Source organism: Nicotiana tomentosiformis, chromosome 12, assembly GCF_000390325.3.
Source record: "Nicotiana tomentosiformis chromosome 12, ASM39032v3, whole genome shotgun sequence".
NCBI lineage: Eukaryota > Viridiplantae > Streptophyta > Magnoliopsida > Solanales > Solanaceae > Nicotiana > Nicotiana tomentosiformis.
The window spans coordinates 12,999,918-13,017,544 of NC_090823.1; the positions used below are offsets into that span (position 1 = coordinate 12,999,918).

Sequence of the window (17,627 nt, forward strand, 5' to 3'; positions counted from 1 at the left end):
TCATATGGAATTGATTTCTATACCTCGTGTTGATTGTATCAAATTATTTTGACTAAGATTCGAGGCATTAGAAGGCCGAATCACGAGGAAAAGGTTTATTGGATTAAAGAATTTTCTTGGATTAAGGTAAGTAACTCTTGTAATCTTGGAGTTGAGGGTATGAACCCTGAATATATGTATTTTGTGAATTGTTGGGAGGTGACGCATATGCTAGGTGACGGACGTGTGGGCGTGCACTATAGAAATTACAACATAATTGTTTATGTGGAATGTTATAGTTAAATAACCTTGGTATTTTTCATGCGATTTTATGTGTTAAAGAAATTGAGTTGAAAAGCATATTTCAAATCATGTTGAGGCTATGTGCCAGTATTATTGGAACCCACAGAGGTCATATTGCTGTGAATTATTGTGTTAAATTAAAAAGTCATACTCAGTCATATTCATTTCATTGCATATCATAACTCAGTTTTATGACTCTATTTTGATGCATAAAAATATTTTAGGTCGAATGCCCTGTTTTACTGAGATGCCCGAGTGGCTTGAGAGGTTTATGACTGAGTGAGGCCGAGGGCCTGATTTATGTTTCATATTCATGGGATTGGGCTGCACGCCGCAGCATGTTGCATATTCATGGGATCGGGCTGCACGCCGCAGCATGTTTGATATCGGCCGAGGGCCTGATTGGTGAGGATGAGTGTGGATCGGGGCTGCCCGCCTGCAGCATACCTGAGTGAGGCCGAGGGCCTGAATTGTGAGGAAGAGTGTGGATCGGGGCTGCCCGCCTGCAGCATACTTTATTATTATCGCACGTGAGTTGTCCATGCAGATTATAGCGCTTGGGATAAAGGATCCCCTCCGGAGTCTGTACACACCCTCAGTGAGCGCAGGTACCTACTGAGTGCGAGTGCCGAGTGCCGAGTGTTGAGTGACTGGGAGGCATGAGTGATTGTGAGGTATGCCTGAGTGGCAAGAGTGATTGTGAGGTATGCCCGAGTGGCAAGAGTGATTGTGAGGTATGCCCGAGTGGCATGAGTGACTGTGAGGTTTGCCCAAGGGGCTGTATATGAGTGATGTTCTGCCCGAGGGGCTGTTTATGATTTTATCAATGAATTGCATCGCATTGGCATGCACACATGACATATAAGTATAGAGATGTATTTTTTCCTCATGCTGTACAACATCACATCATTCATGATTTCTCACACATTTTTGACAGATGGGCATAGTGATGCATTTGTTTTACACGGGTTATCCGAAAGGAAAATGAAACATCTTATTTATTATTGACAAGGTTTTGGGAGAAATTTAATGTTTTCAAACTATTTATATTATTGGAAACTTCGACAAATGATTTGGGTTTTCACTGAGATATTTGAAAGGAAGAACTATAATTTTTGAAATCATTATTTGCCTGAGTATTTTATCCCTGAGTTATTTTTGGTATTATTTGCTTTATGTTGTTATGGATTGTTGTGTACTATTTGTTGTGGACCCGACCTTGGTAGAAGCTCGTCACTACTTTCAACCTACGGCTAGGTTTGTTACTTACTCAGTACATGTGGTCGGTTGTACTGATACTACACTTCTGCACATTGCGTGCAGATGTTGGCTGTTGTTGTTGCTGTGCTAGCTGGTTGCGGGACTTGAAGTTGTACCTGCATTCCTGTTGTAGCTGCCTCTTGTTCAGGGTAGCCTTAGATTTATAAAAGCTCTGTTTATGTATTATTCAAACAGACTATGTATTTATTTCATTTCCACTTTGTATACTCTATTTTTAGAAGCTCATGATTTGTACTACCAGTTCTTGGGGAGATGTATCAGTTTTAGATATTTTCTTTTAATTAATTTCATTGGAATTGGATAGTTGAAAATTGGCTTACCTAATGGGTTGGGTTAGGTGCCATCACGACTAGTGGGATTTTGGGTCATGACAATTTGGTATCAGAGCACTAGGTTCATAGGTTCTACAAGTCATGAGAAAGTGTCTAGTAGAGTCTTGCGGATCGGTATGATAACGTCCATACTTATCTTCGAGAGGCTACAAGGCATTTAGGATAATTTCCCATCTTTCTTTCCTTATCGTGTGGAATTGATTCAACTTGAAATATAACTTTTTGAATTCCTTCCACGTATTCGTATGCGCACATGAGCGCTCGGTATCAGTTGTGCATCGCCGGCTTGTGATTCTATGAATGAGGTTCGAGGTGTGTATTTTGTGTTGTGGTGATAGGCCAGTCTGGAGGACTTGAGGCCAAGTTTAGACCGCAGCTTAGGCTCGGTAGCTTCAGTTATAACCTGTATATTTGGACTCATATGTCCGGTAATATCCCTATGAGTGGAAGTTGTGGCTCGATGAGCGGTGGAATGACTTTGTGATGAGTATGATGTAAATGCGGGATGTGTTAAGACGATTTGAATATGACGAGAAGTGTTTCCTTGAAATGTAAAGGAAAGGCCATTGGATGCTTGATTTTCGAATTGATGTGGCGTATAGTCTCTAGTAAGTATGTTTTGAAGGATCTTTCACATGGTTAAATTTTGGGGTAAAACTAAATTCTCACGTCTGGTTAATGAGTTTGGACTCAGATAAACTAAGTGATTACATAGTAATTGTGAATGTGAAAGGGTATAACAAGATACCAGAGTGAGGCTAAGTAGGTGGATTATCCCCTGCGGAGTAATCTACGTAGGAGTATTCCTTATGATGTGAGTAGAGAGTTTCTTTTCTACCAACGGGGTGTATGGGTAGAGATTTGAATCTGAAACTGGTTGAGAAAGTTGACTTGTGTGTTAAGAGGATAAATACGAGCTTAGCGGATGATTGAGGTATTTTTATGGTTGGCGTTGTATGAACTTGGGAAGAAGTTTCGTTGGACTGACTGTGACATTATGGCAGTAAAAAAAAAGTATTGGTTTTGTGAGTTATGTAATATTTTAATCTATGGCTTTCAGCCAAGTGGGGGAGTCTGCTATTGACAATTTAATTTCATGGTTAGGTGTTAATTTTTAATTTTGGTCTGAGGCATACTTGTGAAATAGCTATGACTTGCAAAAGTTGAGATCGAGGATGACTCGAATAAGGAAATTTCTGGTTAAGGATTATATTGCACGTATGAGTAAATGGAATTCGCGGGATGAGTGAGTTGTTATGGGTGAATGATGTAGTGCACACAGAGTATGGATTTGATAGGTGGTGTTAAAGTAGAGTTACTTCCTTGAGTATTGTTGTACTAATGGGGCACGTGTCTTTCGACCCATTTGGGCGGTGCAATTAAATTTGAGCAAAGTGGGTGACTCCCGAGAAAATTCCAGTGGGTTTGAGAATTATATATAGCAATTGAGAATATTTTCGGACTTGTGTATGGATAAAATCCGAGATTTGCGTTTGATGGTGCCTGGACTTGCGAAAATTCTATATGACTAAGGATTCTACATTTTTGTATAAGGAAGGTAAGAAGAATAATTTCAAATTCACATAAGGTATTCTCAAAGTGAGTGTTATAGTTGTGGTATTTTTGAAGGTGCTTAAGAAGAATACAGGTGCTTATGGGACGTAGGGCGTTGTGGTTCTTTGGTAAGGTTTGTAGGGTGAGTTGTGGTTAAAGATCATGGTATTTTAGCAAGAAGAAGTATCAATCTGAAGACAAATTTGGAAGGAACTCTGAGAAAATAGGACAACTGGGTAGTAGATTGGATCAGTATGGTAATAGATATGATCGGTTCTTTGGGTGCTTATGATGTGGGGGGTGGGTTTTCTACAGGTGCTTTGTGGCAATACACCTGGACTTGGCGACTTGCGTGGCTTGGATAAGTTGGAGAGATTCGGTCTTGGTGGCTTGGTTGTGCAAATGGATTCCAAAGAATTCTTGATGGTTTCTACCGGTGTGGAGAACGTGTTATGTATTGTGATTTCCTCCTGAAAAGAAGCAAGAGAAAGGTTTATAACTAAAAGGGTATGTAAATTATTGGTGACTCAAAGTTAATAATGGGATTCTTGTGCTTGTCACATGATGGCATAATAGATGCGGTGAGTTGTGTGGGATTAAGGTTGGCGTGTGCAAGGTCACGGTTTAGCCTTGAAAGGGAGGTCATAAATTCTTAGAGGCATGAACAGTTTTCGATGTCTAGATTAATACTATTACTACTTGGTGTTGTATGAGAAGGGGGCGGACTTCAGAAGGCGCACTGTATTTTGACTTACGGATGTATAAATTTGTATTGCGATACTCACACTGTTGATAGAATGCTGATATTCAAATTTTGACAAGTGGCACGGAAGAATTTTTTTTTAAAGTATTTCTCGTGGGATGATCTTGTATTAGAGAGGTGTTAGACATTCGGGCGGTGGAGATGGAATCAAATATGGTGATTCGCGTGTTCTATGGATTTGGAGATTGGGAGTTCTCAAGAGCGGATTGTTTAATGGTTATGGACTGTGAAGTTGTAGCCGGAGCTGGCCAGATGATAGAATGTGTTATGATTCAGTCATTATGGAGTTTTGGAAGAATTATTATCTATTTGTGGGTAACCCGAGTTGATTTGGCGGTCCATTAGTAGGCCCAATTAAGATGTGTATTCTACACCGAGCCGGAATGGTTGACTCCATACTGCTATTGATGAGGGATGTGACATTTGGTTGATGTTGAGCTTATTCGTGTTCTGAGATGATCTGTGAGTTGCTCCTTTATGCTACGAGGAGTTGTAATTCATTGGTTATGTGCACAGATAGTGCGGTCCTATTTGAGTTTATAGTGGAATTTGAGCGTAATGAGTATTTTGGTATTGCATGATCGATTGCGTAATGGTTATGTTCTTTCAGGTTTTATGCGGCATTTTTGTCATTTGCCTCTCCGTGGTTATTAATTTTGAGCAGGGTGGCTCGGGATATATTATATAGACCAACGTTTGGATGGGGACACACATTGCAGCAGAGCTATATTAAGGTATGAACCTTGTGTTAGAATCGGGTGATGGTTCTACGGTGTATGATAAATTTTCAGCATTTCGTTGTGGCGGTAGTTATTAATATTGCAGGGCAGTTCTCTCATTTGAGTCATTTTTCATGACTGAGTATATTTAAATTGTTGCGTATTGGTGCACAGATGGCATGAGTTGTGGCTCTGAGTTATATTTGTGCGGCATGACTGTGGAAATAGTTGTGTTTAGTAATATAAGGTCATTGGACCTCAAATGGGTACTATCATGTTTGATTACCGTATGTTAGGGAGGATAATATTGAAAGTCGGCTCAAAAAGCAATTATGGTTCTGGTTGGGCGAGAGAGCTCCATGACTTGTTTATTTCGCGTGTTTCTTTTATTATCAACAGGGTACAAAGGTTTTGGGATGAGGTTTGGTTCGATATGGGTTTAATACAAGTATGCGGTTAGTTTTGGAGTAGTCACTGCGATCGGGAATGGTGCTACGAGCAAGCGAGTTGTGTAATATGTTGGTTGATTATATCCGTGGTGATAGTTATAGCTCGATGCAACTTGTTCGGATTTATACGGTGTGTAAGTTTAAGACTTTTGTCTTGAAAGAAATTCTAAAGGTTGGAAATAAAATTCCAAGGTTTATGGGCTAGAGTTAAATTAATGAATTCAGTTGGATTGTGTTGTCAAGCCTATATGGAATAGGGTGACGTGGGTTCACCCCCGGGTACGTGTGTGGTAAGATGGAACGGTGATTTGATGGCTTGGAAACAACTCTTGAACGTATGTTTAAGTGGGGGAGAATGTAACGATCCGACCGGTCATTTTGAGTACTACAACCTTGCTTCCCCCATTACTGCTAAAATTGGGCTTTACAGTTGTTGTGTGACTTGTCGGGGCAATTGGTACGGGTCCAGTGAGATTTTAGAATGAATTAGAACATCTAGTTCTAAGGTTTAAAGCTTAAGTTAAAAATAATGACCGGATGTTGACTTATAAACGACCTCGGATTCGAATTTTGATGATTCCAATAGCTCCGTATGGTGATTTTGGACTTAGGAGTGTGTCCAGAAAATTATTTGGAGGTCCGTAATGGAATTAGGCTTGAAATGCCGAAAGTTGAATTTTTGGAAAGGTTGACCGGGGTTTCACTTTTTGATATCGAGGTCGGAATCATATTTTTGAAGTTGGAACAACTTTGTTATTCTATTTACGACTTGTACGCAAAATGTGAGTTCATTCCGGATTGATTTGCTATGTTTCGGCATCGAACCTAGAATGTTCGATGTCGATTCTTCAAGAATATGTGGTATCACATCAAGCAAATGATCACCAAATTCAGTTTTGATTGAAGTATTAGATCCGTATTGAAATTACGGAGCCATAGCAAAAAGAATCGTTGAATTCGGACATCGTATGAGAGAGTTATGCCTATTTCCGTATCAGGAATGATTTTTCGTCGCCGCGAGCGCCCAGGGTAGCGTGGGGCGCTAGCCCTGGTGCTGGAAATTTCGGGATGCTGGAAACTGCGCCACAGGCAGCGCCCCACGCTACCTGTGACGCCCGAAACAACTGAGGGTCTATAAAACGGGGTTCTTGCCATTTTTACTCATTTTTGAGTTTATGGAGCTCGGTTTATGCGATGTTTGGGCGATTTTCACGGGAAAACATTGGGGTAAGTGTTCTTTATCCTATATTGATTATATTTCATGATTCCATACTCATTTATATCATGAATCCATGAATTTATGGAAGAAAAATCAGATTTTTATAAAATCTTCCAAAAATATAAAATGAAGATTTGAAGGTCAATCCGATATCGGAATTTGATAATTTTTGTATGGTTGGACTCGTATCGGAATGGGTGTTCGGATTTTGTAACTTTATCGGGTTCCGAAATATGGGCCCCACGGGCAATTTTTGAACTAAATTTCGGATTTTTATGGAAAATTAGCATTTTCATATGGAATTGATTTCTATACTTCGTGTTGATTGTATCAAATTATTTTGACTAAGATTCGAGGCGTTCGAAGGCCGAATCACGAGGAAAAGGTTTATTGGATTAAAGAATTTTCTTGGATTGAGGTAAGTAACTCTTCTAATCTTGGAGTTGAGGGTATGAACCCTGAATATATGTATTTTGTGAATTGTTGGGAGGTGACGCACATGCTAGGTGACGGGCGTATGGGCGTGCACTATAGAAATTACGACATAATTGTTTATGTGGAATGTTATAGTTAAATAACCTTGGTATTTTTCATGCGGTTTTATGTGTTAAAGAAATTGAGCTGAAAAGCATATTACAAATCATGTTGAGGCTATGTGCCAGTATTATTGGGACTCACAGAGGTCATATTGCTGTGAATTATTGTATTAAATTGAAAAGTCATACTCAGTCATATTTATTTCATTGCATATCATAACTCAGTTTTATGACTCTATTTTGATGCATAAAAATATTTTGGGTCGAATGCCCTGTTTTACTGAGATGCCCGAGTGGCTTGAGAGGTTTATGACTGAGTGAGGCCGAGGGCCTGATTTATGTTTCATATTCATGGGATCGAGCTGCACGCCGCAGCATGTTGCATATTCATGGGATCGGGCTGCACGCCGCAGCATGTTTGATATCGGCCGAGGGCCTGATTGGTGAGGATGAGTATGGATCGGGGCTGCCCGCCTGCAGCATACCTGAGTGAGGCCGAGGGCCTGAATTGTGAGGAAGAGTGTGGATCGGGGCTGTCCGCCTGCAGCATACTTTATTATTATCGCACGTGAGTTGTCCGTGCAGATTATAGTGCTTGGGATGAAGGATCCCTTCCGGAGTCTGTACATACCCCCGGTGAGTGCAGGTACCTACTGAGTGCGAGTGCCGAGTGCCGAGTGTTGAGTGACTGATAGGCATGAGTGATTGTGAGGTATGCCCGAGTGGCAAGAGTAATTGTGAGGTATGCCCGAGTGGCAAGAGTGATTGTGAGGTATGCCCGAGTGGCACGAGTAACTGTGAGGTTTGCCCAAGGGGCTGTATATGAGTGATGTTCTGCCCGAGGGGCTGTTTATGATTTTATCAATGAATTGCATCGCATTGGCATGCACACATGACATACAAGCATAAAGATGTATTTTTTTTCTCATGTTGTACAACATCACATCATTCATGATTTCTCACACATTTTTGACAGATGGGCATAGTGATGCATTTGTTTTACACGGGTTATCCGAAAGGAAAATGAAACATCTTATTTATTATTGACAAGGTTTTGGGAGAAATTTAATGTTTTCAAACTATTTATATTATTGGAAACTTCGGCAAACGATTTGGGTTTTCACTGAGATATTTGAAAGGAAGAACTATAATTTTTGAAATCATTATTTGCCTGAGTATTTTATCCCTGAGTTATTTCTGGTATTATTTGCTTTATATTGTTATGGATTGTTGTGTACTATTGGTTGTGGACCCGACCTTAGTAGAAGCTCGTCACTACTTTCAACCTACGGCTAGGTTTGTTACTTACTCAGTACATGGGGTCGGTTGTACTGATACTACACTTCTGCACATTGCGTGCAGATGTTGGCTGTTGTTGTTGCTGTGCTAGCTGGTTGCGGGACTTGAAGTTGTACCTGCGTTCCTGTTGTAGCTGCCTCTTGTTCAGGGTAGCCTTAGATTTATAAAAGCTCTGTTTATGTATTATTCAAACAGACTATGTATTTATTTCATTTCCGCTTTGTATACTCTATTCTTAGAAGCTCATGATTTGTACTACCAGTTCTTGGGGAGATGTATCAGTTTTAGATATTTTCTTTTAATTAATTTCATTGGAATTGGATAGTTGGAAATTGGCTTACCTAACGGGATGGGTTAGGTGCCATCACGACTAGTGGGATTTTGGGTCGTGACAAGGCCCACTGTTTATTTGGTTGTATTCTTTTTGTATAAGAACCGGGTATTACACTTGTACAGACACCTTTTTAATAATGAATGAAGCTCATATTTTTTTTCAGATATTTCTCTCTCGAACATTCTAGGGTTCGTCTAACTGAAATCCTTCAATTTCTCTCTTTTCATTTGCAAATCTCATATGGTATCAGAGCGAACGTTGTTGGTTCACTACAAGAAAATAAGGCTATGACGACATTTTAAAAATGTCGCCATAGATCACATAAATGTCACAAAATGCTTAACTGACATTTATTTTACACTAAAAATAAATGTCGGAAATTTCGATGTCGGGAATTTTCCGACATTTAAATTAGTGTCGTAAAATAATTAGTGACATTTGTTTTGTGACATGTTGTCAAATGTCAATGAGATGTACTCTTGACTCATCTTTCTTGCGACATAAAATAGAAATGTCGAAAAATATGTCTCATCAATAGTTTTTCTGTTTTTGGTTTTTATATTAAAATAATATAATGAATTTTAAAATTCTTCATGATGAAATAATCATTTGATATTTCAGAACACCATACACCACAAAAATGAAACAAATAGCCACTTCTGCATACTCTTTTTGTAAAGAACTACAAACTGTAATTATCAAAATATTGTAAGCAACATAGTAATACAATTGTTCTCAAACAAATATAAATTTTTTTATACATCTCTAAAATATGTTAAGATCGTCTATAGTCTAGGCGAATAATAATCAGCAATAGGGGACAAGATCTATCTCTAAACTTAGTTTCAAGCATTTTTTATCTTGCTCGTGCCGTGTTGGAGAATATTACTCAAAACCAAATCTTCCATAATAACCGACTTTCCGTCATAACACTGGAACAACATCGAAAGGGGTTCTTGATTGATCGGCTAGCTAGAAGCCTTCCTTGAAACAGATCGTTACCCAAGTTGTGTATCCAGTACCACAACCTAGGTCACTGATCTATAAATTCAAACTTGTTGAACCTGTAACTCGTTAAAACATAAACAAACAAAAAGATAAATAATACCCCCCTCTTGAGAAAAAAGATAGCTAACAAGTTGATAATAATCCTAAAATTCAGAATACCTTGTTATGTCCTTCCCCAATTTCATATTTTCTTGGCTTTTGCAAATGGAAATCTGGATGTTTTCAAGGAATCCCAAATCAATCGTGAGAAAGGGTTGAGGAAAGGTGAGAGGCGGTTAGGGTTTTGAAAGAAATGAATTAGAGTGAGGCCTTTATTAAGAGTTCCTAATTTGTTTTTCAGTAATAGTCTTAAAATTTTCTTAATATCCATCTATCACATTTAAGTTACAAATGCGGTAAATTTTTCATTTTTAGTTCTAAATGTCACTAAATTGTACTTTATTGTGATTTAAGATCAAAATCAAAATTATTATTTTTGTTATCGTTTTTTTACACTATTCTGTCGTTATTGTTATGTCAATATTTTAAACAAGCTTTTTATCGACATTTACTATCACTAATTAAATATAAAAAATAACTTTTTTTCTTGTACAAAGTACGATTTAACAATTAAAAAATATAGTGAAATTTTCAACATTAGATGTTGTATACGGTCGAAATCGGGCATGTCAGATATCTTAGGCACGAGGAGCTGCCCTGAGGGTAAGCTCGCAATAAACCAGGCTCGAGCTCAATGGCAAAGTACGGATCACGAAGATCGAAGTGCTCGCTGAAGATTGAGACCGAGCATAACCGACTTCGAGTAAGACATAATAACGGAATGGCGAGATATTAGCAACAGACCGAAGATCTCGGAAGAAATCCCGGAACAGATCAAATCAAGCGGTTATTGACTTCAATCATGAGATTTGTTTTCGTTATTATATTTGTACCTTATTTAGGATTCCTCTACTATATAAAGAGGGACCACATTTATTTGTTAGGGGCATTGATTCACTGATAAAGATATATAAAAATACTGCTCTCTATTTTACTTACTATCCATTACTGTTCATCATTGTTTATCCTCTATTCTTTACTGTTCTTCTTACCCAACCTCGAGACCATCTTGAATTGAGGTCGAAAGCGTTGCTAGAACACTGGTTTAATTTATTTTACTATTCAGATTATCTATTCAATTCCTTGTTTGTCAATTGGTATTGGATTAAATCACGTATCCTTAAAATCACTAAATAAGTTTAATTGTTAATCGGAGCGGGTGGTCAATAGTGAACCGACGAGACTCGGTCTTGTTTAAAAAGTAGCGGAGGAGGATCACGATCCCCCACAACGATGGATGGATTTGCCAGAGGCACACATCATACCTCTTGCAAAAGTCTAGAATGATCGGGTCCATCAGGCCCAATGTGAAGGGATAAGTGTAAACACTTAAGTACCCCTCCACGTGGGTAGTAACGGCTTCTTCGGACCCAAATACTACTACGTTCTTGCCTTCCCAATTGCAGTCCTTACGAACTATGAGAAGAATATCTTCAGTCATAGAACATACGTACCTCGAGACTCCTTCACCTTGGTCCTGTTTGCATGAACTCTTTCAAGGGAGGCTCGGCAGCGGGTTCATTAGCAACCACAACAAGGGAAGCCATATCGAGGGAGACCACTTCAGGGCCAACTGCTTCAGGACCAACGGGCGGTTGAGAAGATGAAGAGGCAACTTTTTGAGGAACGGTTTTCGATGGTTTGGCCATTGTCATCTGGGGGAGTGTTTGAAAATTTGAATAAAGAATGCAAAATTTTGGAAAAATGGGTTTTGAAGATGAAGAACACAATATGAAGATTTGAAGAAAATTTGGGGGAAAATCTGGAGATTACTATAGAAATTGAAGAACAAGGATGAAGATATGAAGGTTTGAAGAAGGTTTGATGATGACTGGAAAGCTCGAAGGTAGTAATTTAGTCAAAAAGTAGAAAAAGAACAAAGGAAGGAAGCTTTTATAGGGAAACAACTGATGCTGCGCATTCGGGGCAACCTGCCGATGAGTGACACGTGTCCGAAATCAGAACGATGCGACTGACGGGACGGTTCGGCTCCCTCGTCGTAACGTACGAAGGAAGGAACCGGAGTCATCTGTCGTTTTCCATCGTTTCGGCAAGCCTACTCTCTAAGAAACTAGGGGACTATCTGTATACGGGTAAAACCGAGTCCAATGAGCACCCCGGTTTTCCAGTGAGGCAAACGGAGCAGGAACGTGACCGTAAGGAATCGGAGTCAGAGCGAGGAGCCCCTCATACCGGAGCTCGAGCAAAACACCTGCACTCGGGAGCATCGGAACCACGTCCTCCGGGTCCGGTTCGAGCCTCAAGACTTTGGAGAGAAATACCAAACAGTTGCACACGACTAACAAAGGTCCGTGATGTCCGTGACCAACTGGATATCACGGAGTGTACCTCGGCCGGTATCGGCAAAAAATCAGTGATTAGCGAAACGGAAGATTTTTACCTTTCTTAGAATTGTACGTAGGGTAAAACTCACCTACTATATAAAGGAAAAAGCTTATTATTCATAGAATACATTGTAACATGCATACCAAGGCAATTTACTCCTATTCTCTATGTTTCTAAAAGTTATTCAAAGTTCTTATTTTTGTTCATAAGTTCCTCATAAGTGCAAGCTCAGAACCGAAGGCAGGTTCCTCGTTGAGCCATTAACAGAGCTCGGGATCACTCTTATCATTGGTTTGACCGTTTATTACGTCTTTCATTTGCTTAATCTAACGTCATTAATCACTTGAATTGAATTAATCCACATATTCTTAAAACCTCATATAAATTCAATTGTTATCCGTTTTTAAGGGTAAACAATATCAATGTAAGCGAGCGATAAAACTTGAACTCCTAAACAGGATAAAGGATAACAGTTAAGTTTCAATTGCTAGCGTTAAACATTGAGCAAATCTTAATCCCAAAGCGCATTTAGCTGGAAGTAGTGCGATACCAAAAATTAAAATAGCGATTAGGTAATGCGACTCATAAAGCGTAATCAAAAAATGCCACTCATTAATAATCACGATATATCGCAATTCGGGTACTATAAACGCAATTTCCAATTGAGACTTATACGCCGCAATCTCCTAATGCGACTTATAGGTCGCAATTGAGAATTGCGACTTATAATCCTAGTGACTTAGGAAGGTATTAACCAACCAACTGTCAGGACATACATTGGACATTCATAAACCTAAGAATTTAGTAACAACAAAAGAAGAAGAAGAAGAAGAAGAAGAAGAAGAAAAACAAAAAGAGATCATGGAGAAGAAGCTGATTAATGCAAATCTATTGTTTTTTTCAAAAAAAAAAAAAAGCAGTCTGGTGCACAAGGTATTCTATGTTCACGCAGGGTTTGGGAAAAGTTCGTACCCCAAGGGATATGATGTAGACAACCTACCCTAATAGACACATTAGTGGTTGTTTCCATGGCTCAAACCAATGACCTATAGGTCACACGGATATAACTTTACCTTTGTTCCAAAGCTCCTGTTTTATTATTTTTTTCGAATACAAATTTATTGGATAGAAGGAAAATATGAAATTCTTTTTTGACAATTTTACAGAATGCATTATTGCCAAGCATATGAAAACTTGTTTGAGATTTCTTAGTGAACTAATTGATTCTGGCATGATCCAAGAAAATAAATAGAACATGACTCTACAATACATTGGAAAGAATGTACTACAATTGCTAGCCAAATTTACTTGGCAAAAAGCTTCTTTGTACAGATTGTTCAATTATAAAGAGAACTAACACACAATTGTTTTTGTTTAATACAAGGGGCTGGACCTTATCATCTTTTGTTTCTAACAGGCTGCCTCAGTACCCCCAAACTAATCTCCTAACGGGATCAAGCCAGTTATTTGAATGCCACGTGCAATACACTATAAAGTAAAATAAAGAAAACTACAAAATATAAACGAGGAAAATAATTTTATTTGATTGCAAAGACAGTTATATTAGGCTATGCTGCTATCATTATGGTTTATTTCTTCTTCTTTTCTGACCACTTTTGCAAGAGCAAAAGTTTTTGTCAAGTGGATTCAAATATAATTTTTATACAATATTTACGCTACTTTAGTCACAATTTATACATATATAGTATTATTTTTTGATGAAGCGGGGTGAATTGAACCCGCTTAGCATCACATGGGTCCGCCCCAGGTCTTAATCCCAAAGCGATGCCAAAAAATTAAAATCGCGATTAAGTAATGCAACTCATGAATAATCATGATACCTATATATCGCAGTTCGGAGACTTATAAATGCAATTGCCAACTATGACCTATAATCAGAATCGATTGATGCAATTGACAAATGCAACTTATACCTTGTAATTGGAGAATGCATTTGACAAATTCGATTTATAAGTTGCAATTTACAAATGTCATTTATAAATCGCGATAAAAAATGTGACTTATAAATCGCAATTGTGGCATATGCAACTTATGGCCTGTATTATTGTTGAGCACTTCCGTCTATTCTTTCCATTATGGTTTATTCTTACGTCTCATTCTCCAAATTAGGTGATTGCTTGAGCAAGTGGTTGCACATGAGATGATTGGACATTCATATCATAAATTAAGTGATTCGCAAATATATATTGTACTTTAATTTGAGAAGTGTAAGCTGGTACGTGCAAAAGAAATATGCTGGGTATACCGTGTTGCTTTGCCATTTTGACATGAAACATGTGATGTGAATACCTTTGTTTGCTAGTAAGTCCCAAACAAAGGATAAAAGGACATGAATTATATAATTCCTCCGTTTCAATTTACGTGAACTTATTTCCTTTTTAGTCCGTGCCAAAAAGAATAACCACTTTCCCTATTTGGAAATAATTTACTTTTATGCAATGATTTATAGCCACACAAAATATATGTGCCTCATTTTACACCACAAGTTTAAAAGTCTTCTCTCTTTTCTTAAACTTTGTACCCAGTCAAATGGGTTCACATAAATTGAAACGGAATGAGTATTTTGAATCTAGTGAAAGTTCTATGTGGGGCCCACTTTCTTCTTCTTTAATTAAGGCATAGTCACTTCCACTCTTCCGCCATCTATCACAAACTCATCACCACCCTCACGCTATCACCCCAACAAGAACAACACCAAATACACCATTTAATAACCCATAAAATTAAACAGTATTATGATTTTTATGGCAATTGGCAACCATGAAATTAGAGGATAAGCGAATAAAAGAGGCATTATTGTTTTCGATTCTAATATCCGATCAAATTAGACAAGCAGCTGATTGAATCATCACCAATGTTTCCATGAATATGGTCGGGCATTAACCCTAGTTTGCAATCGTTGAGCCATAAGTGTAATCTGTCAAAACTTGGACGGATTGGATTGTCAATCTAGGCAAAGCTCAAATTAACCTAACTTAAGGTTGGGTCATTTTAAACTTATACATATATATATGAAGCCAACTTTGAGTGTCTCTTTATGTATTTTGCCTATTTTTTAATATCATGATATTTTCTTTTCTTTTCTAATCTATGTTGTCATTCACAATACACAATACAATAAATCATATAGATTGGTTGTGGTCACTATACAATTTTACCACGATGGCTAACTTTGGCAGCAGCTGTAGTTTGGTGTAGAAAGTGCTAGATAAACTTTGGCTTCAGGATCCTATTGCTAGAGGAAAAGCCACTATATATAGGTTTGAGCCATTGTGCTAATGCAGATGGAAAATATGTTACCATCTAGCCTCCATCAGAGAATGATCGTTGCTTTTATAAATCTTTTCTCTATTTAGTAATTACGCCTCCTTTTGCTTCCTTAGTTATAATAACTTTTTTAAGAACCAAATTCTAAATTAAATTAGCAAAACCTGATCTTTTTTCTGCTTGAAGAAAGAACTGGACCAATAAGTGAAGGATCAAATCATAGAGATAACGGATCTTAAAAGGCGGAAGAAAAGGAATCTCGGCAGCCCAGAGATCGCGGAGTCCGCGCCTGTGCCGAAAGTGAAGAAGCTTTCCTCTTCTTTTAGTCGAGCATGCCCGCCCTTTAGCAAACATTGTGTTTAATTTTACATATATACAAAGGAGGCTTGTTATGTTATCTGTTCTTACTCTAATATATATATATATGATTCCAAGAAATAAAAGAATATAACATAACTCTGCATACATTAAAACAGAATTAATGTAGCTAGTCACTGTTTAAAGAGCATCTCTTTCTAGTTAACAGATTCATTCTATATATCATGATCTAAGAAAGAAGAATACAACATATATATAAATCTGCAAGATATGTTGAAATAAAAATGTACTCACTGTTAGCAAAAATCTGCCTTTTTATACAGATTGTTCAATACTACAGAAAATATAAACACAAAATTGTTTTTGTTTAATACAAGGGGCTGCACCTGATCTCTCATTTTCTCACAGGTTGCCTACGTACCCCGGGCTAAGCTCCTATGGGGATCAAGCCCAAACGTAGTTCTTTACATTACTATAATTCTTTACATTTGTAAATTTCTAATCAAAACTGATAATCAGCATCCTTCTAACTAGTAGCTTTCTTCTTTTGTTGGATCTGCAATTCAACAACTTCATTGGTTTTAGCTTATCCATCTCCGTTGCAGAAATCGTCAATCAAAGGATCACTTTCACCAGCACAGATGTCGAATAAACAAAAACGGGTTGAGTTCCTTTTTCCTTGTCTGCTCACGAACAACAACATTATCATCAGATGAAAGAAATGGATGTTTTAATAGCATATCAGCAGTCCATCGCGATCTCGGCTCCTTAACAAGACACTTTTTCAGAAAATCTTCAGCCTCTTTTGATAATCTTTTGTTCTGCAAATCCGGTGATCCCATTCCAATTTTGCACAATAGATAAACAACATTGTCAGCTTCACTGAAATCCCACACTGTCTTTCCGGTAACCATCTCAAAAACAGTGCATCCGAAAGCCCAAATATCAGCTTCAGGTCCGTACTCGTTATCAAGAACTGATTCTGGCGCCATGTACATAGGTGTTCCTTTGAGTCCGTGCTTTCTTTTCTGACTCTTTACTCCTCCAACCTTCTTCGCGAACCCGAAATCAGCAATTTTGGCAACTTTATCAGCACCAACAAGAAGAATGTTATCTGGTTTAATGTCACGGTGAACAAAACCTCTTCCATGAATATGACTAAGCCCGAATAGAATCGATTTCGCGTACTGTTTTACCTCAAAATCTTGCAACCCGTGACTTGAATTTTGACCAATCCGATCAGCTAAACTTCCAGCAGACGCGTACTCGAGTAACATGTTGTACAATATCTTCCCATCTTCTTCAGTAACATTAGCTCCGAAACATCGAATAACGTGATCACAATCTTGAAACTCGTGTAGTAATTCTCTCTCTTTCTGTAACGACTTTGAACGCGAAAACAAGGCAGATTTTACTGCAATTGTCGACGGAATATCAATGGAGAAGTTTGTTGTTGTTGCTGAAGTGACGATACCAAAACTGCCTCTTCCGATGGTTTTGCCTCTCGTCCATATTATTGGATGATCGGTGATCGCCGCCATTGAATCAATTTTTTTCTTGCTCTCAATAGTAATTGATAACCTGGTTTTTGTTTTGTTTTGGTAACTTTCTGTTATTGCTGTACTTACTTATATATAAGTAGGAGTTACCTAGTTTTCCTTTTCCCTATTAACATATGATTACGTGTTTCTTGAGTTACAAGCTAGGTTTTTATTTTAGGGCCGAGAAACTAAAGTTGTAAAGTTTCCAAAATTTGTTTCTTTTCTCTTTTTCCTATATTGTAGTAATTTGTAACAAATG

The 17,627-nt window shown here is 38.1% G+C and overlaps 1 protein-coding gene across 1 annotated transcript; it reads right to left on the minus strand.

Moving 5' to 3' along the window:
• Positions 1–16,325: 16,325 nt before the first annotated feature.
• Positions 16,326–17,368, minus strand: LOC138902251 (mitogen-activated protein kinase kinase kinase 20-like). Its single transcript, XM_070190095.1, has 2 exons — positions 16,490–17,368; positions 16,326–16,439 (listed from the first exon to the last, which is right to left on the minus strand). The coding sequence occupies exons 1-2, from the start codon at positions 17,366–17,368 to the stop codon at positions 16,326–16,328; spliced, it is 993 nt and encodes a 330-aa protein (XP_070046196.1).
• Positions 17,369–17,627: the final 259 nt, after the last annotated feature.

What these genes read in the sequence shown, in the direction of transcription:
- LOC138902251 (XM_070190095.1), bottom strand. Translation starts at nt 17,368, where the DNA reads ATGGCGGCGATCACCGATCATCCAATAATATGGACGAGAGGCAAAACC. An exon ending in CAAGGAAAAAGGAACTCAAC is followed by an intron (nt 16,440 to 16,489) that starts CCGTTTTTGTTT and finishes ATCCTTTGATTG; the next exon opens with ACGATTTCTGCAACGGAGAT.